Source organism: Stegostoma tigrinum, chromosome 3 (genome assembly GCF_030684315.1).
Source record: "Stegostoma tigrinum isolate sSteTig4 chromosome 3, sSteTig4.hap1, whole genome shotgun sequence".
NCBI classification, from domain to species: Eukaryota; Metazoa; Chordata; class Chondrichthyes; order Orectolobiformes; family Stegostomatidae; genus Stegostoma; species Stegostoma tigrinum.
The window spans coordinates 87,567,305-87,591,041 of record NC_081356.1 but is presented as its reverse complement, the minus strand read 5'-3'; the positions used below and the strand labels follow the sequence as shown (position 1 = coordinate 87,591,041).

General features: G+C 41.2%; 1 protein-coding gene across 10 annotated transcripts in view; it reads left to right on the top strand.

Moving 5' to 3' along the window:
• The window catches only part of cast (calpastatin), a 192,731-nt gene that overhangs the window by 155,846 nt on the left and 13,148 nt on the right, over positions 1 to 23,737 (top strand). For 5 of the 10 annotated variants that reach the window (XM_048527113.2, XM_048527117.2, XM_048527118.2 and 2 more), the window contains 11 exons: positions 2,697 to 2,792; positions 3,556 to 3,618; positions 4,789 to 4,914; positions 5,531 to 5,587; positions 9,326 to 9,418; positions 11,067 to 11,162; positions 11,604 to 11,654; positions 12,582 to 12,707; positions 15,376 to 15,432; positions 18,421 to 18,510; positions 19,793 to 19,888. In XM_048527113.2, coding sequence (XP_048383070.2) covers positions 2,697 to 2,792; positions 3,556 to 3,618; positions 4,789 to 4,914; positions 5,531 to 5,587; positions 9,326 to 9,418; positions 11,067 to 11,162; positions 11,604 to 11,654; positions 12,582 to 12,707; positions 15,376 to 15,432; positions 18,421 to 18,510; positions 19,793 to 19,888 — 951 coding nt within the window. The remainder of the gene's footprint in view (positions 1 to 2,696; positions 2,793 to 3,555; positions 3,619 to 4,788; positions 4,915 to 5,530; positions 5,588 to 9,325; positions 9,419 to 11,066; positions 11,163 to 11,603; positions 11,655 to 12,581; positions 12,708 to 15,375; positions 15,433 to 18,420; positions 18,511 to 19,792; positions 19,889 to 23,737) is intronic. The other 5 variants (XM_048527114.2, XM_059644737.1, XM_048527120.2 and 2 more) reach the window with 4 other exon arrangements.

Here is a 23,737-nt window from a genome sequence, read left to right as displayed (position 1 = left end):
CTTTGCTTCGCTCCCACAGTTCCATATTTTTCCCCTTTGTTTTGGCTATGCTGTGTCTTTTGATGTGTATCATCTAAATAAGATGGTAAACAGAAAGTCTTTATGTTTGTTCAGATTGAGATAAGATTTCATACAATGATGCAGTCATAGGAGTTTCCTGTATGCAAGTACGAAAATAGTGAATTGATGCTCCTCGGTCTTCCAAGAATATTCAAATGATCCTCACTTTCTATTCTACAAAATTCACCATTTTGAACTTGTCAATGGATTTTCTGTCATAGAAAATTTGGAATCTGCCAAATGTTTATGAGTTTGGAAGCGGAGAGGATGAATGATTTCAGCAGAAAATTGATGAGTAGTTAAGGGAAACAAACTCGCAGAGCACCAGGTATAAAACGGGGGAATGGAACTGATTGAACAAAGGGCCAGCATGAAATAAAGGGGCTAAATAGTCTCCTCTTCTCTCATTATGATTCCGTGGGTAGAATGTTTCACAGGGCAGTGACCGTACCAATAGGTTGAAATATCAGTGTCATCTCTGCCAGTGCTAGAAGGTAGGAATAGATTTTAGTCATCAGGCAGCTAACTGAGCTGAGTTCCACATTCTGAGCCCAAAACCAAGCCACCAGTGTTTACTTGGCAACACAGTTATGTGACATGGGCATTCATACTGATTGTCAATTGTTTGAAGGGTAGGGCAGGCTGCCCACAACCAAGTAAGCACTGGTAAATCTCAGTGCGATGGATAAGCAATGGACATACACTTCCTGAGGGGTGATGGCACTTAAGAGTTCTGACTCATGTTACTTTGTGACAATTAAAGTGACAGGGCTACATCACCATTGGTGATGTTGGCTTTTAGTATTTACTGGGCATTTTGTTTTAAAGAAGGCACTGCCTTGGTGGTTGTGTAATTTCTGGAATAAAAGTCCTATTGGAGTAACCATTTGGGAAGTGACCAGCAGTGCAGAGAACTAGGAGCAGTTCTATGTCAGACAAGACTGTAACATTTGTATATCAAGAATCATCATCTTAGCAATAAACTTCGTGATAAAAAGTGTTTCCTTTCAGAATGGCTTTAGTAAATGTAATATTTCACAGAATAATAAATAATATTGATAAATATCTTGCCTTTGCAATCCTCCTTGTGCTAATGAAATTCTTGACATGAATGACAGCTGTGACGCCTCAAATTTTGGGTGGATCATACTAGAAATTCAGGCATAAACTGTAAACAGTCTTTAAATGTTCCAGTACTTAAGACAGCTTCTTGTGACTGAGGTAAATGGCCAGGCGTTGCTTTCTATATTCTTCATTTTGATCGACCAAAATTTACCAAATTTACTGAAAAAGCACTCAGCTGAAAAAATTATCGACAACAATTAACTCTTTAACACAAGTCAGAACCATGAATTATCAACCAATGTTACTTCAAGTAAACCAACAATTTCACTTTAAGTATTCCATGCAACAAACGTAAGTTTTATGTTATCATAAAAATCCATATTCTCAATAAAAGCATGGCCTAACTTGCCCCCCTTATGTAGAAAATCTTGCTTTGCCGCTCAATTGATTTAGGATCAAATTATGTTCATTGGTAGCGGTGTTACATCTGAGCAACTCACAGAATGTCAGCATACTAAAAAGGAATATTCTTGATCAACCCCTTCCATATATACTGTTAAATATTCTTCACTGGAACTGCTGCTGCTTCAATTCATGATTCCTGCTGTAGCCATATCTTTGGCCTTCTGTTTGTTTAACTCTATTACATGCAGCACATTATAAGTATGCATTGTCTCCTTTCCCTCTGCTGTGGGTCTCTGTGTCTGGCCACAGGGCTTTCATAATGTTTATTTGCTTCCTACTGGTAATGCTTCCAGGTCTCTCAGATCAATGTATCTTGTTATTTAAGAAAGTTACGACTGACTCCTTTACAATTAATCCAAATTCTTAAAAGTCCTTTCTAAACATTCATAAAACCAATGACAGATTCCACAGATATTTTTTAACATTGCAAATTCTTCTTACTCTGCTGATTCTAGGTCAAATGACATCACTTTTGACAAGACTCCGCGCCAGTGCCTGAGTTCAGTCATTAGAGTTGGTTCAATACCTGGAATTAGATAGGTAGTAATGGACTGCATGCTGAATATAAGCCCCTGTTCATCACCATTGCTGCCAAAGTCTGTGCATGTTTTTAACAGAGAGTTTTTAAACAAGTTTCCTAAATCTGATTTCAATTCAACCAACTCAAGTCAATCACTTTACTGAAGCGATACTGCCACCTATTTTGTGGCAGCATGGTGGCTCAGTGGTTAGCACTGCTGCCTCCTAGCACCAAGGACATGGGTTCAATTCCAGCCTCAGGTGACTGTCTGTGTGGAGTTTGCACATTCTACCTGTGTCTGTGTAGGTTTGCTCCGGGTGCTCCAGTTTCCTCTCTCAGTCTGAAGATGCGTAGGATAGGTTGATTGGCCATGCTAAATTGCCTGTAGTGCCCAGGGATATTTAGGTTAAGTGGGTTAGACATGGAAAATCAAGGGTAGGGGAATGGGTCTGAGTGGGATACTCTTCAGAGGGGCCGTGTGGATTTGTTGGGCCAAATGGCCTGTTCCACACTCTGGGGACTCTATGATTCTATGAAACGTTCTACATTGAAGTTAAACCTTAGGATTTAATTCTTATATTTTCAGGAATCGGATGCTAAGAAGAAGAAGGCTGAACAAGTAGGAGAAACTGAAGAATCTATACCCCCTGATTACAGATTCAAAGAACAACCAGATCATAAGGTTCAGTTCAACACACAATTTGAATCCGGCCAACGATTATTTCAATCACCTTGCATTTTCAAAATAATGTCCTTGTACAGAAGTTTGGTAAAAATTCCTGCAGTGATATAAAGTGAATAGAAATTGTGGAGATCACAAATATAGCTCATTGGATTTTCTGAGGTGTAGCAATCCCATCAGATTGCCAAGGGTGCTGGGGTGGTCAAGTCTTGGGGTGTAGTGGAACCGTCTGGATTCTCCAGTTTACATGGATACCTTCAGAGGTTCCAAATGCAGGAGAGTCATCCAGTGCAATCTTCAATTTCCTGGACCATTCTTTTGAGTTTTGCTGCAATGGGGATTTTGCAGGATGCCAAATCATTGAATGTCTTTAAGACAGAGACAGATAGGTCCTTGATTTGTAAAGAGACCAAGGGTTTGGGGACAAGGCAGGAGAACTGAGTTGAAAAATATACCAACCATGGTAGAATGGTAGATTCGATGGGCCAACAGGCCTCATTCTGCTCTTGTATGTTATGGTCCCCATGTGCATCTTCCATCTGTGCTTCTGAAATGATTATCTGGCTGTCAGAAAATCCAGGTCAATGTTTCATGACCACTTATGTGCATTTACAATGGTAGAAATGATTCTTATATCATGCACCACAAGAAACTACAGGGAATGGCAAAATAAAAATTTCAGATAAGTTAAAATTAATAGTAATGCACACCAGTATTCTCCATTCATTAACCTACTATGTTATAACCTTGTTTCTTTCAACAGGATAAAAGTAAAGGGCCCTCTTCCTCCACTGGTCCAGGAGCAAAACCAAGGGAAACAGAAAAAGTAAAATTCCGTTTTTTGTTCTTGTAAGAACATTAGGTTCTCCACATTGAAACTGTTCAAGTCGCTCTTCCATTGGGTAGAAATAATTAATCAGTTGGTAAGATAAAGATAGCGCTTGATGTCTTTATCAGGATACCACTTTGCTTAGGCTCAGCAATGATATTCTAGTTATTGGAGGGCCGCTATGTTTACAAAGACAAAAATGATGAGTGTTACGTCATTCTTCACAATGTTATGTACTTGGAACATAAAAAAAAATCAACATGAGAACATCAAATTTGTCTCACCATTAATTTATTTCCCTGTGACTCTTACCATTAGAATGCTTCATTCATCTTTCTTTGGCTGTCAGAGTCAAGGTATTTTTTAAGTATTAGTGTTGTTATTGTTTTTCTTTTACAAGAGCCAGATTCCAGAACTTGTAAATTTAGTGATTAACTATAGTTTTACTTGGGCAAGATGGCATTATTTCAACTTTTACAGAGATACTAAGGTGTTGTGTTAATTTTATGACATATTTGCATGTTCTCACTGCTTCTAATTGTAACTTTCAACATCTGCAGTGAGATTTTGTACAAACATAAGGTGCAAGCCTCAATGAATAGATGTAAACAAAAGGGTGCCATGGTGGCTGAGTGGTCAGCAGTACTGCCTCACAGTGCCAGGGACCTGGTTTTGATTCCACTCTCGGGCGACTGTCTTGTGGAGTTTGCATGTTCTCCCCATGTCTGTGTGGTTTTCCTCTGGATGCTCCAGTTTCCTCCCACAGCCCAAAGATATTTAGGCCATGTGGATTGGCCATGCTAAATTGCCCTGTAATGTTCAGGGATTTGTAGATTGGGAGATGGGTCTGGATCTGGGTGGGATCCTCTGAGGGTTGGTGTGGACTTGTTGGGCCGAAGGTCTGTGTCCGCACTGTAGGGATTCTATGAATCCTGCTAAAGGTCAGAAGTAAGAAATTATGATGCACACTCTCTTGTATGTGCAAATGTGAGATTGATCGTTGCTCCTTCCACTGGTTGACATAATATCTCAGAACGTCAAAAAAAAACAGAAGTAAAAATTCAGTGATTAATGGCCATCGATTAATTTGTGCTACAAGTTGAGAATTATTTGTATTTGTACACTTGACGAGCTAAATTAACTGCATTTATTACATTGCTGTCACAGTGTCCCTCAGAAGTTGACGCCCTGGATACTCTGTCAGCAGACTTTGGCCTTAGCTCTCAAGCTGCAATTTCAAAATGCTCAGCTGCACCCACTCACTCGGCAGCTCCACCGTTTGTGCCAAAGGAGGTACGGCAACAATCTTAGACTGTTAGAGACTACAGCTGGAGGAGGCTGGATATTCTTAGGACCATTCCCTGTTTCTGGATTTGTGCTCTGATTTGGTCATAGTTAACCACAAGACCAATCAGGGAACATAAAGGGTAGATGTTGCCTTTGTGCATAGAAAATCATCAGCTCTTTGTTTTTGTCACCTATGTTTTCCATTGACTGCTGTTTTTAACTCTCTTACCGACTTATACAATTCTATCGGCTCACCTCTGCCCCGTTCTCTCCTATGAGGCATTTCTGAGGCCAAACGTTAATAAGAAATGTCCTTATCTTCATTCATGCAGACAGCACAGATAGTTCATTGCAGAAAGTTGCACAACAAATGCATTCATAGTAACATGCTTATTTCTCTCAATTTGCTTTGCACAATCTGAACAGTTATGATATTATCTTGAATTTAAGACACCTTAAAGATTTTGCTTCTAACATCTGATTTATTTACTTTTGTTTATGTTTGCAATTGATGTAATATCATGTTTGAAGTCTTTCAAAACTGGAGATTGAAATGAAATGATCAAAATCTGAATAAAAATAAGTGAAATTGAAATAACAGTTGTGTTTTTGTTTTGCGCAGGTACCTCTGAAAGCTTCAACAGCTGCCTCTGTGTCTGCAAGTCAAAGTGATACTAAGGTAAATGACAGAGGAAGAAAATAGGATATGTCGAAATTGCTGGTTCTGATTGAAACACATTTGTGGGTTTCAGTCCCAATTACAGAGTACGAGTCAAAACCCTTTGGGGAGAAAAAAAATATTTTTTTGTAAATATAAAACCTGGGGTCTTTTCCTTCTAATCACACTTCACTAGAACTGCAACAGCTGTCAGATTGGAAACTATTAATTTCTACATATCCAGGATATTTTTCTGAAACTGATGTTTTGATGCCTTAACAATACCAATCAGGGACTCCATGCAAATTTCGGACTCCAGTTCCAAAGAGTGCATAAGCACAGTGCATCTTGAACAATGTAGACTCCAATGTATTTTTCCAGATCTGAAGGGAGCCAAAATTCATTTAAGGAACCATTGGAGATTGCCAGTGGGGTGGATAACCTCAGTTTAAATTTAAATGGATTTAAATTTAACTTTACTGGGTGAACTACAAGAGAACTGGGATTTCTGCTGAAGTGGGCTCAATTCTCTTATGTTGCCCAAACTCCTGGAGTGACTTTATGGGTTAGCTTGATGTTGAGACTGTGTAATTTTCTTGAGACCTGTGAGCTGTGTTAGAATTGCTGCCTTACATCTGCATCTAGCTACAATGACCACATATCCCAATTTCCATCAAGTCTTTGATTTTGGAGCTCATTGCCTTCAGGATGCCTATTTTCGGGTAGTTTCTGGCAAAACACAAATTCCCCTGGCTTTTTGTTTTGGCATGAGATCTCATCAGCTCCTTACAAACTGAAGAAATTTGAGCGTTTACTTGCTTCACATCTGTTGTGATTTTTGTGCATTCTATGCCACAGCGAACAACAGTGTGTCTTTCATGTCACTTGTAAGGTATTATTTTTCCAAAAATTATGTTTATTCATATTTATACTGTGCATTACCAGCAACGACTTCTCCCTCTGTTATGTGAACTACTCTAGTGTCCTCTAGATCGCACCCTTTTGTTATTCCTGTTCTTGTACCACCTCTGGGAGAAATTATCCAAAAGCAATGTATTAACTCAAAGAATCTCACCAATTCACTTGGCACTGGTGCATTGATTGCTTGCATCATGACTGCTGGAATCTCGGTGAACTTTGCCGTCCTGCACTGAGTGAGCTGTGTGGAACCTGCAAGACAACACCAGGTTTGCATGAGACATACAGTTACTAGTGTGTCTAGAAGAAGGGCAGCATGGTGGCTCGGTGGTTAGCACTGCTGTCTCGCAGTGCCAGGGACCTAGGTGCGATTCCAGCTTTGGGTGACTGTGTGTGTGGAGTTTGCACATTCTTCCCATGTCCTGTGGGTTTCCTCCAGGTACACTGGTTTCCTCCCACAGTCCAAAGATGTGCAGATTAGGTGGATTGGCCATGCTAAATTACCCACAGTATTCAGGGATGTGTAGATTAGGCGGATGGGTCTGGGTTGGTGTGGACTTGTTGGGCCAAAGGGCCTGTTTCCACACTGTAGGGACTCTAGTCTAAGACTTTGTGCACCTGTTTACAGTAAGTAACTGAAATATTTGTCCCCTGGCATGCTGAAAAGAGTGGGTTATCCAGCTACATGCCTAAATCATGTCATGAGGATGAGACCCTGCAATGGAGTTTCATCCTGGAGACCAGTTACTAGTGGTGTACTGCAAGGGTCGGTGTTGGGTCCACTGCTGTTTGTCATTTTTATAAATGACCTGGATGAGGGCGTAGAAGGATGGGTTAGTAAATTTGCAGACGACACTAAGGTCGGTGGAGTTGTGGATAGTGACGAAGGATGCTGCAGGTTGCAGAGAGACATAGATAAGCTGCAGAGCTGGGCTGAGAGGTGGCAAATGGAGTTTAATGCAGACAAGTGTGAGATGATGCACTTTGGTAGGAGTAACCGGAAGGCAAAGTACAGGGCTAATGGTAAGATTCTTAGTAGTGTAGATGAGCAGAGAGAGCTCGCTGTCCATGTACACAGATCCTTGAAAGTTGCCACGCAGGTTGACAGGGCTGTTAAGCAGGCATACAGTGTTATAGCTTTTATTAATAGAGGGATCGAGTTCCCGAACCAAGAGGTTATGATGAAGCTGTACAAAACTCTGGTGCGGCCGCACTTGGAGTATTGTGTACAGTTCTGGTCACCGCATTATAAGAAGGATGTGGAAGCTTTGGAAAGGGTGCGGAGGAGATTTACTAGGATGTTACCTGGTATGGAGGGAAGGTCTTACGAGGAAATGCTGAGGGACTTGAGGCTGTCTTCATTAAAGAGAAGAAGGTTGAGAGGTGACTTAATTGAAACATATAAAATAATCAGAGGGTTAGATAGGGTGGATAGGGAGAGCCTTTTTCCTAGGATGGTGACGGCGAGCACGAGGGGGCATAGCTTTAAATTGAGGGGTGAAAGATATAGGACAGACGTCAGAGGTAGTTTCTTTACTCAGAGAGTAGTAAGGGAATGGAACGCTTTGCCTGCAACGGTAGTAGATTTGCCAACTTTAGGCACATTTAAGTCGTCATTGGACAAGCATATGGATGTACATGGAATAGTGTAGGTTAGATGGGCTTGAGATCAGTATGACAGGTCGGCACAACATCGAGGGCCGAAGGGCCTGTACTGTGCTGTAATGTTCTGTGTTCTAATGAAATACATACATTTTTGGTCTCACCATGAATTTAATGATGATGAGTATTGGCCTGGGATTGCAATCTAGACATTCCTGTGCGACGAGAGTCCCTTTGCAACTGCTCCACATGGCCCTTCTGCCTGTGTTTATCACAGTCAGCTTTTCTAGGATCGTAATCATTTCCCCACTTCCTCAAAGTTTTGTTTGAGTTTCTATTTGTGACAGAAGGTTGGATTTTTCAGGAGCCATGGGATAAGACTTTGAGGGAAGAGATTGCATTTCTCTGGCTGGTGCATGGGATAGCAAAGGAGTCCATCCATCCCCAGTGCCTGACACCATTCCACCCAGAAGAGTTGCTGGGCTACCTGCTTACAGTAGAATCCCCTATGTTGAACAACGTAATAGTGGAGGAAGGTTGAGGGAGTTAAGTAGTCCATAAATGGCCACTAGAATAGATAGGCTATCCAATCCTTCTACTACCTCATGTAAAAGGGGAGACTGTCAGAGGCAAGCAGGAAGACAGCAAGAGACTATTTTTATCAGCTGTTCCTGCCTTCAGACACGCTGTTAAGAGATTGTCCTGGCAGAAAGCCCATTGCTAGGAATGTTGCAGACCTTGGGTATTTCAGGGACAAATATGGAAGTGGAAACTTTTGAAATAAAAGGATTGTTATTAGATTGTAACCTTGAGAGGTTGAAACTGACTGAATGCATTCAGTCAATCAATGATCAATTACACTCACCTTTCAGAGTGCTTCAAAATTGAAAGCAGAGTCCTCCTCATAATATGGCTGGATTCCAGGACATGACCATCATTCCAATGTTCAACATTGTTAATAAAGTAAAATGTGACAAATTACAGAACAAAGAGCACATTTTTTAAAAAAGTGTTTTTATTGTTGACCTGTTTAAGAACTGTTAGTTGACCCCTGAACAATTCTATTCATCCTGCTGGCTGTTTAAATATGAAAGCTAAAATGATCTGGTATTTGGAAATTACACATTGCACATAAGCAGCAGTTACTTGAGTTCTCTTTTCAGTAAATATTTCTCCGCTGTTGGAATATGTTTCATTTGATTGCTTTTAGTAAATGTATAATAGTACTTTTTGTCTTAGAAGGGTGAAGATCCATTTGACCTCTTGGCTGAAACATTGCCAACAGAAGCACCAGACAATTCTGCTCCCAGATACACTGGCCCTGAAGTGAAGGTGCATATAGATTTATCTCCTGATGCATTTGGGCGTAGAAAGGTTTACATTACTGCCTCATATGTTGGTTAATTTCTTGAGTCTAATATAAATTCTGCACAGGCTGTTGATAACACAACGCTATCCCCAGTCTGTTGCTATCACTGTGCCATGTTAAAGTTAATACTTCGTCTGTTCTCCAGAGATGCTTCTACACCTGCCCTTAATATTTATTCATATTCATAAACTGACTTGAGCATATTAGAATTGTGCAAAACACTTCATACATGCATGATGAAGCAAAGACAATGGATGAGTAATTTGGGAGAGTGACCAAATCCTTGTTTGAAAAGTTGAGTTTTGGGAGGGATTTGAAGGAGAAGGCATGGGGTGACTTTGAGAATGACCTGTTCCAAGGTTCAGTTTCAGGCCGTTTTATTTTACTGGACATGGATATTAAGCTTAACCTGGTGTGAAATTGACATTGAGAAGGCATGTTTCCAACAGTAATGTAGTTGTCGAATTGAAAATATACCAGTTATTAGCATTGTGCATTTCGTATTTCATTGAATCTGCTCAAGAGTGCTGGCTGTTTTTTTTAAAAATTCATTCATGGGATGAGGGCAACGTTTGTTGCCCATCCCTAATTGCCCAGAGGGCAGTTACAAGTCAACCACATTGTTTTGAGTCACATATAGGGCAAACCAAGTAAGGATGGCAGTTTACTTCCCTAAAGGGCATTAATGAGCCAGGCGGGTTTTTCCCTCAACAAGTGACAATGGATTCATGGTCATCATTAGTCTCTTAGTTCCAGATATTTATTGAATTCAAATTCCACCGCCTGCCGTGGTGGGATTTGAACCCAGGTCCCCAGACAGTATCTGGGTCTTTGGCTTAACAGTCTAACAATAATACCACTAGGCTATCACTTTCCCTGGCTAAGGGTTCAATGGAGTAACGTGAGTTTTTCAGGCTAAGTGCTGCTTGTGCAACGAAGGAGGGGGGTGTCAAGAGATAGAAGGGTTTAGATACTTAATTTTAAAATAACTGGTAAATCTGCAGAAGTGCTACTGTAAATTCCCCAAGCTGTAAAAACAAACCAAGTGAGGCGATTTGTAATAGCAACATTCTTTATCATAATCTTTCCAATGTTCCCAAATGGCCTCAAAAGTATATCTGTATGTAAAGTATTACCCCCAGGGCTTTATTCCTTTCCATATGCTTACAAGACATTGTCCAATGTTCACAAATCTCTAAACCACCACCAGTGCTCTCGAACACGGACAGCATCTCTCTGATTCTTCATGATTCCAGAACTAGTTTGGAAAAGGGAATAAATCTGAAAGTCAGTTCAGGAACCAGTCTGAAATGGGAAAGAATAAGTGTATTGTTGTGAAGCAGGACATTTAACTTTGCAGTTACATTGATTGAATGCATGAGTGTTACCTCTGTTTAGTCAAGTGTCCATCGCATTCACCCTACAGGGCTACCTATTCTCATAATCAACAGGTATAGATCTATTTATAGTGACCTGTGTCAACTGGTATTGATGCACAAAGCAGTAACACTTAAGTACAATTAGCTAATTACCTATGAATTATTTTACAGAAGTACAGTGTATCGATATTGAATGTTAATATTTTGTGAACTTTGTTTCTCACGTTTCCAGGAAGCAGATGTTACTAAGAAGAAGGCTGAGCGAGTGGGAGAAACTGAAGGATCTATACCCCCTGATTACAGATTTAAAGAACAACCTGATTTGAAGGTTCGTTCCAAACCAAAAATTGATCTTACAGTCCCAAGTTCAAGATATGCCTATGTCCAGAACACCTAGACATAGCTTTTACTCCTTAAATGCAAAACTGCACTTTTGTATCTTTGAGCTTATGTAAAAAGATACTGAAGTCATAGATCACACTGAATCTGGCAGTAAAATGGCAAAAGATTAAATTACCTACTAGCTATTCTTAAACTGAAGTCAGTACACACCAGTGTCCTTCACTATTTGATCCAGCTAGGTTTTAATTAAATGATGTGATTGTTTAGTTTCTGATTAAATGAAGTCTGTATTAATGTGCATACATTACATTTCCCCTTGATTCATTTATTTTTAATATGCTAAGGCATTTTATAAAAATTGAATGTTGCTTTACCAACTTTAAATAATTCTGTTGCTCTAAGACGAATCTGATTTTATTTGGACCAGGACAAAGATAAAATTGCCTCTTCATCTGCTGGAACAGGAACAAAACCAAAGGTAACAGAGAAGCTACAAATCAAATTGCATTTTTCATGAAAGAGAATTTTATTTTCTGCAGGAACAGTTTTCAGGATTCTATTCCACAAATTAGGAACATTTACGATCTTACTGTATTTATGGGAGAGGTGGGCGTTTGTTTGAGAATGAACTTGACTTGACACCAGTATCAGGATTAGCAGTGATATGCCAGCTATTCCTGGAGATAGGAGGAGCTGACAGTTACATAATCCATGTTCTGGAAAATCCAAAAGTAGTGACTTGTGTGAGACAACCTTCCTAATTTTTGACAGAACAGAAACGTGAGGAAATTTGGAACATAAGAGCACATTAGGGCATCACCGTGGCCCAGTAGTTAGCATTGCAGCCTCACAGTGCCAGGGACCTAGGTTTGATTCCACTCTTAAGCAATTGTCTGTGTGGAGTTTGCACATTCTCCCTGTGTTCGTGTGGGTTTCACCTGGGTGCTCTAGTTTCCTCTCACAATCCAAAGATGTGCAGGCTCGGTGGATTGGCTGTGCTAAATTACCCCATAGTGTTCAGGGATGTATAGATTAGGATGGGTCTGGGTGGGATGCTCTGAGGGTTGGTATGGACTTGTTTGACTGAAGGGCCTGCTCCCACACTGTAGGGATTCTATGATAAATAGTGTCAGTAATGAAAGAAGATAATTTGCGTAGTCAGCAAACCATTCCTGTTATTTTTCATTACCACTCTTTTCTCTGGAAAACATGACGTGGTGAGAACTTAAAAATTATGACCTTAAAAAGCCATTGCTAAGAGTGAAGTTTTTGTCAACTAGCTAATGCATTAAGAGTAGGTCACTCTGTCTTTTGTGCTTCAACAATTAGAAATGAGTCCTTCGTATTTGTGTTCTTGAACTGTTACTGAGATAGAAAAGTACATTTATTGTATTGCTATCACCAGTCTGTTTCAGAAGATGATGTTGTTGAGTCACTGTCTGCAGACTTTGTCCAAAGATCTCCAGCTCCAGTTTCAAAATGCTCAGCTCCGATTTCTCAATGTGCAGCTCCACCACCTTCGCTGAAGCAGGTATGGAACTTAGGAACAGGAAGAAGTCATTTAGCCCGTCTCTTCTGCCATCTAAGATAGAGTAGCTTCTATTTTGACTGTTTAAAAAAATCACCGTGGAGTAGTTTGGGGCCAGTGTTCAGGTGTGCAGTGCAACCATCTAGATACTTTCCTGTATGTACCAAGATAGGTCTAACACAAGATGAGTTCTCTTTGAGAAAGTGGACTGCCATCACATCTGCTTCTCTTCATTTTGCTGAGCATTAGATACTGACCAGTAAGTGGATGCTGCTGGAAAGAGTGGATTTGTCTTTAACACAAATGCAAAATATTTGAAGTCAGAAGGGGCATGAGTGCTTTTCAAAGCAGTGTAGTATTCCTGAGAACCACTGCTGAATCCCAACAGACTCTGTATTATAGAGATCAGAGATAATGGGAACTGCAGATGCTGGAGATTCCAAGATAATAAAATGTGAGGCTGGATGAACACAGCAGGCCAAGCAGCATCTCAGGAGCACAAAAGCTGACGTTTCGGGCCTAGACCCTTCATCAGAGAGGGGGATGGGGAGAGGGAACTGGAATAAATAGGGAGAGAGGGGGAGGCGGACCGAAGATGGAGAGTAAAGAAGATAGGTGGAGAGAGTGTAGGTGGGGAGGTAGGGAGGGGATAGGTCGGTCCAGGGAAGACGGACAGGTCAAGGAGGTGGGATGAGGTTAGTAGGTAGCTGGGGGTGCGGCTTGGGGTGGGAGGAAGGGATGGGTGAGAGGAAGAACCGGTTAGGGAGGCAGATTCAGGTTGGACTGGTTTTGGGATGCAGTGGGTGGGGGGGAAGAGCTGGGCTGGTTGTGTGGTGCAGTGGGGCAAGGGGACGAACTGGGCTGGTTTAGGGATGCAGTAGGGGAAGGGGAGATTTTGAAACTGGTGAAGTCCACATTGATACCATATGGCTGCAGGGTTCCCAGGCGGAATATGAGTTGCTGTTCCTGCAACCTTCGGGTGGCATCATTGTGGCAGTGCAGGAGGCCCATAATGGACATGTCATCTAGAGAATGGGAGGGGGAGTGGAAATGGTTTGCGACTGGGAGGTGCAGTTGTTTGTTGAGAACTGAGCGGAGGTGTTCTGCAAAGCGGTCCCCCTTCCCCTACTGCATCCCTAAACCAGCCCAGTTCGTCCCCTCCCCCCACTGCACCACACAACCAGCCCAGCTCTTCCCTCCCACCCACTGCATCCCAAAACCAGTCCAACCTGTCTCTGCCTCCCTAACCGGTTCTTCCTCTCACCCATCCCTTCCTCCCACCCCAAGCCGCACCCCCAGATACCTACTAACCTCATCCCACCTCCTTGACCTGTCCGTCTTCCCTGGACCGACCTATCCCCTCCCTACCTCCCCACCTACACTCTCTCCACCTATCTTCTTTACTCTCCATCTTCGGTCCGCCTCCCCCTCTCTCCCTATTTATTCCAGTTCCCTCTCCCCGTCCCCCTCTCTGATGAAGGGTCTAGGCCCGAAACGTCAGCTTTTGTGCTCCTGAGATGCTGCTTGGCCTGCTGTGTTCATCCAGCCTCACATTTTATTATCTTGGAATTCTCCAGCATCTGCAGTTCCCATTATCTCCATTACCTACCTTTGCACTTGTCTGTTATTTCTATCCAAATAATCATCCAAAGATCTTTTGAATGCCTCTAGCACATTTCCAGGCAGTGCATTCCATTAACTAACTAACAACTTTGTGTAAAAGTTTTTTTTCTCACATCACCCTCGCTTCTTTTGCAAATCCATGCCCTCCCATTCTTGTTCCTTTTATGACCAGGTCATGAGGAGAAGTTCTGTGGAGATCTAATGGTGACCTGATTTCTGTTCCTCATAAGTTGCTCGTTGGATGTCTCCATTTCTCCGTGTCTCCCTATCTTTTCTACATGACTGTGGGCTGCAGCAGGTGGCATTGTTTGGAAACTGGATTTGCTTATTCCAGTTGACTAAGATAATATCAACATCTGTTCATGTTAGTTTCTTCATTGAATTAAAAGGAGTTCATTCAGTCAAAAATCCATAGCTGTCAATGCCAAAGTAATGTTGATATTGTGACCACAAGAACCTGACTAATTGTTGCAGCCCATAGGAACTTTTACAACTGCAAGGAATTATGAAAGGAGAAGGAACTGCTGTATTGATCAAAAGACAATTGTGCAGTAATAGAAACAAAAGATTTTGGTAAAGCTAACTGGACTAGAAACAAAAGATTTCGGTAAAGGTAATTGGGCTGGAAACTGTGGAAAAGGCAGAACTAAAATAACTAAGGTCGAACAAAGGAATGGCAAAAGATGCTGGATGCTGGTTGTAGTTGTTTATTGACCATGAGACAGTGATATGGTTAGAGACAGAGATCAAGTTGATGTGCAGCAAAGTGGCTAAAGCCAGTTGGGCCATGTAGCTGCAGGGTTTCATGTTGGGGCAGGTAAGGAAGGGCTGAGGGTGGTGATGAGACAGTTGTGTGTCATGGGCCACCTGAGGTTATGCTCAATCTTTGTCCCAAATCCTCTTTATAACTGGGCAGGCTGAGGGCAGGAAAGCTCCCTGGGGGATTTTACTGACCCCACTCTCTGACCTGTAAATCCAGCAGCGAGAGAACTGTTTGTATGAACAAGTGAAGATGAACTAACAGTTGAAATTTCCTTTTCTTGCAAAGGCACCTCTGAAAGCTTCAACAGCTGCCTCTGTTTCTGCAAGCCCACTTGGTACTAAGGTAAATGAGAAAATAAACTATGAAACAAAGGGGCTCCTATTTACAAAGGTTATGGTCTTATTTCTAGAGATAAGGTTCAAATCTAAATACATATTGTTTCAGTAAAAGGACATATTCTTCTTTGGAACCACATGCTGATAGACCACATGTAAAAAATACACAGTTTTAGGGTCTTGCTTTTCATTTACATTCCGCCATTGTCTGCCATGTTTAATGTCTCAAATTCTCCCACTGTGATTCGGAGTATTCCTATAACAGTGGTCTACTATTTTGAATAAGAATTCAATGTGATAATTTCCTTATCAGAGGTAGTATAATGAATCTCAGCAAACAATAGCCCTGGTATTAACTGGGAAGTGGGGTGTTTGTTGGATCCAGAGTTCCTGCTGAGTGTAACAACAGAAGCACATTGTAATTTTAAGATAATAAAATGTGAGGCTGGATGAACACAGCAGGCCAAGCAGCATCTCAGGAGCACAAAAGCTGACGTTTCGGGCCTAGACCCTTCATCAGAGCTACTGATGAAGGGTCTAGGCCCGAAACGTCAGCTTTTGTGCTCCTGAGATGCTGCTTGGCCTGCTGTGTTCATCCAGCCTCACATTTTATTATCTTGGAATTCTCCAGTATCTGCAGTTCCCATTATCTCTGATACATTGTAATTTTATTTGGCCCTTTCCCACCCAGCAGTTGACTAAATAAACAGGCTGCTGTGTTGCTGAGCAGATAAAACACTGGCAAAAGCCATTCCCAGCAGCTCTGGAGATCTAGTCAGGAAGGGATCACAGGCTGCTGCCCAGGACTCAGGAGTTGGGATGTGGGGGCACGGCATGTAGTGATCATACATATGAGCATATCAGGTATAAACTGGAGTATACTACTTGGATCAAAAACAATGTTGCTGGAAAAGCTCAGCAGCTCTGGCAGCATCTGTGAAGAAAAAAAAGTCACCCTTGGGTCACCAGATCCGAAACGTTAACTCTGTTTTTTCCTTCATAGATGCTGCCAGACCTGCTGAGCTTTTCCAGCAACTTTGTTTTTGTTCCTGATTTACAGCATCCACAGTTCTTTTGGTTTTTATATGCTATTTGGATCCTTGGGCCTGCTCTGCATTTCAAGAAGATCATGGGTGATTTGTTTATGTCTTGAATTCCACTTTCCCGTCTACTCCTGATAAACTTTGATTCTATTACCTAACAAAAATCATCCACCTTTGCTTTTAAATTATTCGATGACTCTGCCTCTAACACCTTCTGAGTCAGAGTCCCAAAGTCTCACATCCATCTGAGAGAAAGAAAATGCACCTCATCTCAGTCCTAAAAGCACAGCCCCTAATTTTTAAATAGTGCCTCTTTAATCTGGACTCACTCGTTAGAGAATGCTGTGGTTATGCTGGTGTTGGACTGGGGTGGGCAGAGTCAAAAATCATACGACACCAGGCTACAGTCCACCTCAGTCCAACACTGGCACCTCCACATCACGGCCAACATCGACACCACAAGCCACAGACGCAAGGTGGAGACAATCTCCAATAAGATTGCACATATCGACAGAGACATCAAGTTTCTGCAGAAATGCAAGAAAGCAGAGAAGATCCCAAAAGGACTATGGATAGTGAGTCCACTCAAGTCAATGATTCTTTGATCTCACTGCCTGCGAACTGTGTCCGTGTGTCCTCTGATACTGCTCCTTATGAATGAGTAGCACTCCAAAAGCTTGTGATTTCAAATAAACCCTTTGAACTATAACCTGGTGTCCTGTGATTTTTGACTTAGAAGAGAAAGCATCCTTCTCATGTGTGCCCCCCACTCCCATCCCACCTCTATCAACACTGTTTAGGATCTTGTACTCTTCCTCAAGTCACCCTTTATACTCCTAAACTTCAGTGAAAACAATTCCAGTCTGTCCAATCTTTCCTCGTAAGACTACACTAGGTTCATTCTCAGCATCAATTCAGGAAACCTTTTCTGAACTACCTCTGATGCATTTACATCCTTCTTTAAATACATGATTCTAGATGTGGTCTGACTGACATAATTGAAACATAACAATCTTACTGGATTTGTCAGTACCTCAGAATTAAATTTCATTTAAGCAAAGCCTTTGTATTCTTCTTGTCAAAGCTTTCCCACGTTTTTCCACATTGTACATCATCTGTTAGACTTCTTCCATGTGTCAGCAGATTAGCCGTGGGCTGGAGATCAGGGCTTTTGGCAATTGTATTGGTGGTCATGTCCAGGGTAAAGAGAGAGATCATGTTTGGAAGAAGGTTATTGTTTTCTCTGAGGGAGCAGCACCCCTGATCCTCTTAGTCCACTAGTGATGTAAAAAGCTGTCACCTTCTGGGGCCAGCCATTTTGCTGCTGGCTTTCCCAAGAAATTTAACTGACAGCTATTAAAATAAAGTTCACTTAAGGCTCCGACATCAGGAGAGCCCTGATTTAAATACAGCAGTGAACTGTTTTACCTCTCCAAAGTGGGTTGTGCGCTAACCATCGTGATAAGGCTGTTGACAGCCACGTACATTGTCAGGTTAGGATTTTTAAGCATGTATTTATCCTACACACTTCATTTGTATTCCTCACCATCACCAGCTACGATTAACTCCACCTTCAACCATCATGTGTTGAAGTTGAGGCTTTTACAGTGGAACCCATTCAGTCAGTATATGAGCAGTTAGAATATCTCCTCCTGTACCCCGCAGTTTGTTGATACCAACCTGCTCTTCATCTACATATCACTTCTTAGTGACATTATTCTTGAGAATCGGACCAGCTGACAGAACCATGATTTCAACAGTCACTGCAATAGCGTAGAGGAAGGGGATGAAATTGTTCGGCTAGCACTGTTCTTGCTGAACTTGACATCGATATAAGGAAGCTGCTTCATTTGTTTGCAGGCAGACTCAAACCTACAGTAACTTATTGTCAGAATATCTTTCAGGTGAGATTCAGCTGAAATTTAAAAAAAAATGTTTATTTATCTTTAAAGGGTGAAGATCCAGTTGGATTGCTTGCTGCAACACTTCCAACTGAAGCACCAGACAATTCAGGTCCCAAATACACTGGCCCTGCTGTGAAGGTATGTATTTTATTTCTTTCCTGAGGTTTTCAGATGCAGTAAAATAAATGGGGACTGTATCAAAGCAGGAGCTAGTGGAGCTGGTGATGGAAGCTGATTGAAACAATTACTTATTGGAGTGCTGGGAGTGAGTAAGCATTGTCTAGAGAGAGAATTCCAGAGGCTTTTTTTAAGCCTTTAATGAGATGACACTGGCATTTGTTGCCCATTCCATATTGTGCCTAAGCTGAGCCATTTTTACAGCCAGTTCACAGGGCAGTGAATTGGTATTTTGCTGATGCCGGTTGACACCGACTGCTATGAATAGGGTTTTACCTTGAGATTGTGTCTTGAGCTCAAGAAAGTCAATGAGACTCAGAAGTGCTGTGGGTCTTGGAGATACATCTAGGCCAGACTGCATATGATGGATGTGTTCCCTTCATTTACATCAGTGAAGCAATTAGGTTTTGACAGCAATCATTTTCATGATCGTTACCAAAACTACCTTTAAAATCATCAGTTGAATTCACCAGCTTTGGTAGTAGGATTTGAACACATGTCCCTAGAGAATTAGCTTGACCTCCGGATTACTAGCAATTACATTATCATTACCAGTCTAGGGGTAGGGACACTATTCTTGTGACACAAGAGGCCTCCTCATTAGCTCCCCTGAAAAAGATGGCTGAAAGCACAACCACTGATGATAGGAGGACATGGAGGGGATAAGAAAGATTACACCATAGATAAGAGTAACCACACCAGTGGTAGTTCCACTGAGCCCAACACTGGGGAAAATACATTGCAGGAGGAGGCTTCTCAACCATGGCAAAAGCTGCAAAGAGTTCAAGGAAGGATAATAAACAACAACAACCACAGAGTGTGTCATTCTCTCTTTGGGTAAACTTGATTTGGTAAAACAGCAGAAGGAGAATCAGATTTCACATTCATAAATGGAGTTAAGCAAAACTGACCACCAGTTTTGGGCATTCACAACATGGTCAAGGGCTTTGGAGAGGAAAGGGCAGTTACAGATCGGGCAGAAATTTAACCACCAAGTCTCATTGACTTGCTTGAGCTCCTCACGTCACAATCTCAAGGTAAAACTCTATTCATAGCAGTCAGTGTTAACTGATATCAATGATATTAGATCCACAGTAGCTTTACAGCAAAGCCACATAATTATAAAATCCTGATTTTGTTTGGGCAGTTTTACCTAAAACTTCCTTTATGCGTTGTTTTTTTATTTGACACCTCAATATTTTTCAGTTTTGATTGTTTTCAAAAATATATTTCATATCTTCAGGAAACTGATCACTCCAAGAAGAAGCCTGAGCTTGTTGGAGAGACTGAAGAATCTATCCCCCCTGACTACAGATTTACTGAACAACTTGATCCTAAGGTTCGAACCGACGACTAAGCCAAATGCTGGAAAAGCTCAGCAGGTCTGGCAGCATCTGTGGAGGAGAAAACAGAGTTAACATTCTGAGGAAATGTCACTGACCCCAAGACATTAACTCTGTTTTCTCCTTACAGATGCTGCCAGACCTGCTGAGTTTTTTCAGCAATTTTGCTTTTGTTTCTGATTTACAGTTCTCTTGGTTTTTATTTTGACTAAGCCAATTGTTTCAATATGTTTACTGCTTTCAAAATATTCTGATATGTATAAGATCATGCGATGTAGCTGGAGGGGTAAGCTATATGGTCCCTTAAATGTGTTCAACCATTTAATAGAACATGAACAGGAGCAGCAGTAGGCCAATTGACCCCTCGGAGAAGAAATTCCTTTGCATGTCAGTTTTAAATGAGCATCCCCTCATTCTGTAACTATGCCCCCTAGTTCGAAAACTCATACTAGTGGAAACATCTCAACATCTACCTTGCCAAACTCCTTCAGAAGCTTGCATGTTTCAAAAAAACGCTTTTAAACTCAAATGAATAAATGAATTTGTTTAGTCACTCAAATTAAGTTAACCCTTTCATCCCAGGAATTAGCCCAGTGTGTCTCTTTACAACAGCTTCCAATGTCAGCACATTATTTTTTAAAGGGTGTCTTGACAAATGCATGAATAGGATTGGAATAGAGGGATACGGTCCCTGGAAGGGTAGGGGGTTTTAGTTGTGCTGGGCAGCATGTCACTGCAGGCTTGGTGCTGAAGGGCCTGTTTCTGTGCTGTAATTTTCTTTGTTCTTTCTTTGTTCCTTTGTTCTAAAACTGCACACAGTACTCCAGGTTTGGCCTCACCAAAATTCTGTACAGTTGTAACAAGATTTCCATGTTTTTAATCTCCAACCCTCTACCAGTAAAGAGCAAAATTCCATTTAAGTTCATAATTACTTGCTGTTCCTGCATATGTATGTTTTGTGTTTCATGCACAAGAACATCCAGATCCTGCTATGCTGAATTTGTTTGTGTAAAGCTTTCTTAAATGTCCTGCTACTTCTTCATTAATAATGAGCTCTTGTATTTTCCTAATGAGAGATGTTAAACTAACTGGCCTATTCTTTCTCTATGTCTCCCTCCCTTTTTGAACAGGGACATTACATTAACAGTTTTCCAGTCTACTTGAACCTTTCAGAAATCCAGTGAATTCTGGAATAATTCAGCTACTGCCCTAGAATTTCTCCGGCCACTTCCTTTAAAACCTGGGATGCAGGCCAGCAAGTCCCAATGACTTGTCTGCCTTTAGCCCCATTAGTTTGTTAAATACTCTGTGTCTCTTGATCAAGACTGCTGTAAGATCTTTCCTCCCATTAGCGTCATGCTTATCTGTTATCATTGAGATGTTTATTGTGTCCTCGACCATAACAAACACTTTAAAATATTTTAAAATTTCCTTGCTCCCTGTTACCAATTTTCCAGTTGCACCCACAATGGATCTCACACTCACTTCAGCTTTTCTCTCTTTTTAGACACCTATCAAAGCTCTTACTGTTTTGTTCCTATATTGCTTGCCAATTTATTTTCATAATGAATTTTCTCCCTCTTTTTGTTAACTTTTTAGTCAGCTGTTTCCAAACAAAAAGCCTCCCAATCCTCCAGATTACCATTAGTTTTTGGCACTTTGTGTGCCTTAGCAGTTGGTTGGATGATTTCCCTCGCAGCATTTGTTAACCATACATACTTCGTCCTTCTCATCGAGTCCTTCTTTTTGACTGGAATAAAGTTTTGCTGAATGCTGTGAAATATCTGCTTCAATGGCTCTGACTACTCATTCACCGATCTTCCTGCTAGTCTATTTTCCCAGCCGGGTTTAGACAAATCTACCTTTGTAATGATAAATCTTTAAGTTGAAGGCATTGGTTTGGATCTAAGTTGCTCTGCCTGAAATTGAATTTGAAATTCTATCATGTTGTAGTTTCTACCCCCCAGAGCATTCTTATCTGAGATTTCTTGTTAATACCATCTTATTACCCATTATTGAATCTAAAATAACTTATTCTCTGGGATGTTCCGCGATGTACTGCTTTAGGAAATAATTCCTGATGCCTTCTCGAAATTTATCTTCCATTTGACCCTTGCCTATCTGATTTGTCCAGTCAGTATGTAGATTATAGTCACCGATGACAATCATCGTGCCCTTCTTATATACCTCTATTATATTCTGATTTATACTTTGTCCTACAGTGAGGAGACTCATAGTTGACTCCTATTCATGACTTCTTTTCCTTACTGTTCCATAATTCTACCTGCTATTATAGGATCATCATTTATTGTCAACCTCAACTCCACTTTGCCATCCTATCTCCATACCCTTTGATTCCCTAAGAGTCCAAAATCTCTCAGTCTCTGCCTTCAATATACTTACAGGTTATGTATCCACCAGCTCTAACAATAGAAAATTAAAATGTTTGCGATCTTCTGAATGAAGACATTACATCTGTTCCGTTTTCTTGAGTTTCTGCCCTCCAGTTAGCCTCATTGCATCTACCCTGAGAAACCTTTCTAAATCTAATATATTTCAGTAAGATCACCTCTCATTTGCTACACTCCAGAAAATAAGAGGCCATTCTCTTCAATTTCTTCTCACAGGACAGCATTTGAAGGAATGAATCTAGTATATGCTTATTATACCCTCTAAGGCAAGTGTATCCAGCCTTGTTGCAGAGATGAAAGATGTACACAGCACACCAGGGATAAAATTATTCATACCACCAAAACTGCCAGCTTACCCACCATCTGTAAATAAATAAGTAAGGGATGTTTAAGCTTGTTAAAACCTCAATGATCTGAATATTGCCTTGTAATACAATGTGGACAGGCAGTTGCCTATTTCTTTTTCAAATAAATGGTTTTAAAATATTTGGAAAGGTGCTATTTTTGAAGGGTGCCCTTTGGGCATTGTAGACTTGCCCTCCCAGAGATAGGACTTACCCCTTCTTTCCTTTATGCTGCACTATAAATCCACCCTCCCCACTCCCATAATCCACCACCCTAAGATACCCGTCCTTCCTTGTCCAGTACCACCCACTTCACCTTGGGGACTGATTGATACCTTCATTCTGGGTCTGCTTGTTCTGGCAGAATCCAATACCGAGCCATGGCACTGCCATGACTACAACAGTTGGCAACTCCAAAGGATGAGACTCCTTCCCTGTGAGGGGTGCATGTTCAGTCTGCCCTTATTACTGGTGACTGTGGCATAATTTTGCAATAGTTTTGCAATAAAGGCCAACTTGTAATTTGCATTTCTAATTTTTTGTTATTTCTGCATATTAATTTTCTGTGTTTGCTATACAAGGGCAACTGTTCCCCCACTGAGGACTAGCATTTAATAGCGATAGCAGGGCCTGCAGATGCTGGAGAATCTGAGGTAACAAGGTGTAGAGCTGGATGAACACAGCAGGCCAAGCAACATCAGAGGAGCAGGAAGGCTGATGTTTTGGGCCTAGACCCTTCTTCATTTAATAGTCCCTTATCAATATTCTGTTTGTTCCCATTCTTGCTAGAAAAGTAAATAACATCACTCTTTCCTTCATTATTTTCCATCCATCACCCTCTTACCCAATCACTTAATCTGGAGATTTTTTTGTAGACTTTTGAAAGGAAGATTCATCCAGCAGGGTTTTGCAGATGACATAGATTCCCCAGGGAATGACAGAGCCATCGGTCACTAACACATAGCCCATGTTGTGTTATTGAGTTACACTGATGTGGGAATCAGCTAGTGGTGCATGATACTGCCTGCCACTGAGAAATCTATGTCAATTTCAGGTGGGACTGTGAGCAAGGTTCCCTATCCTGATGTCC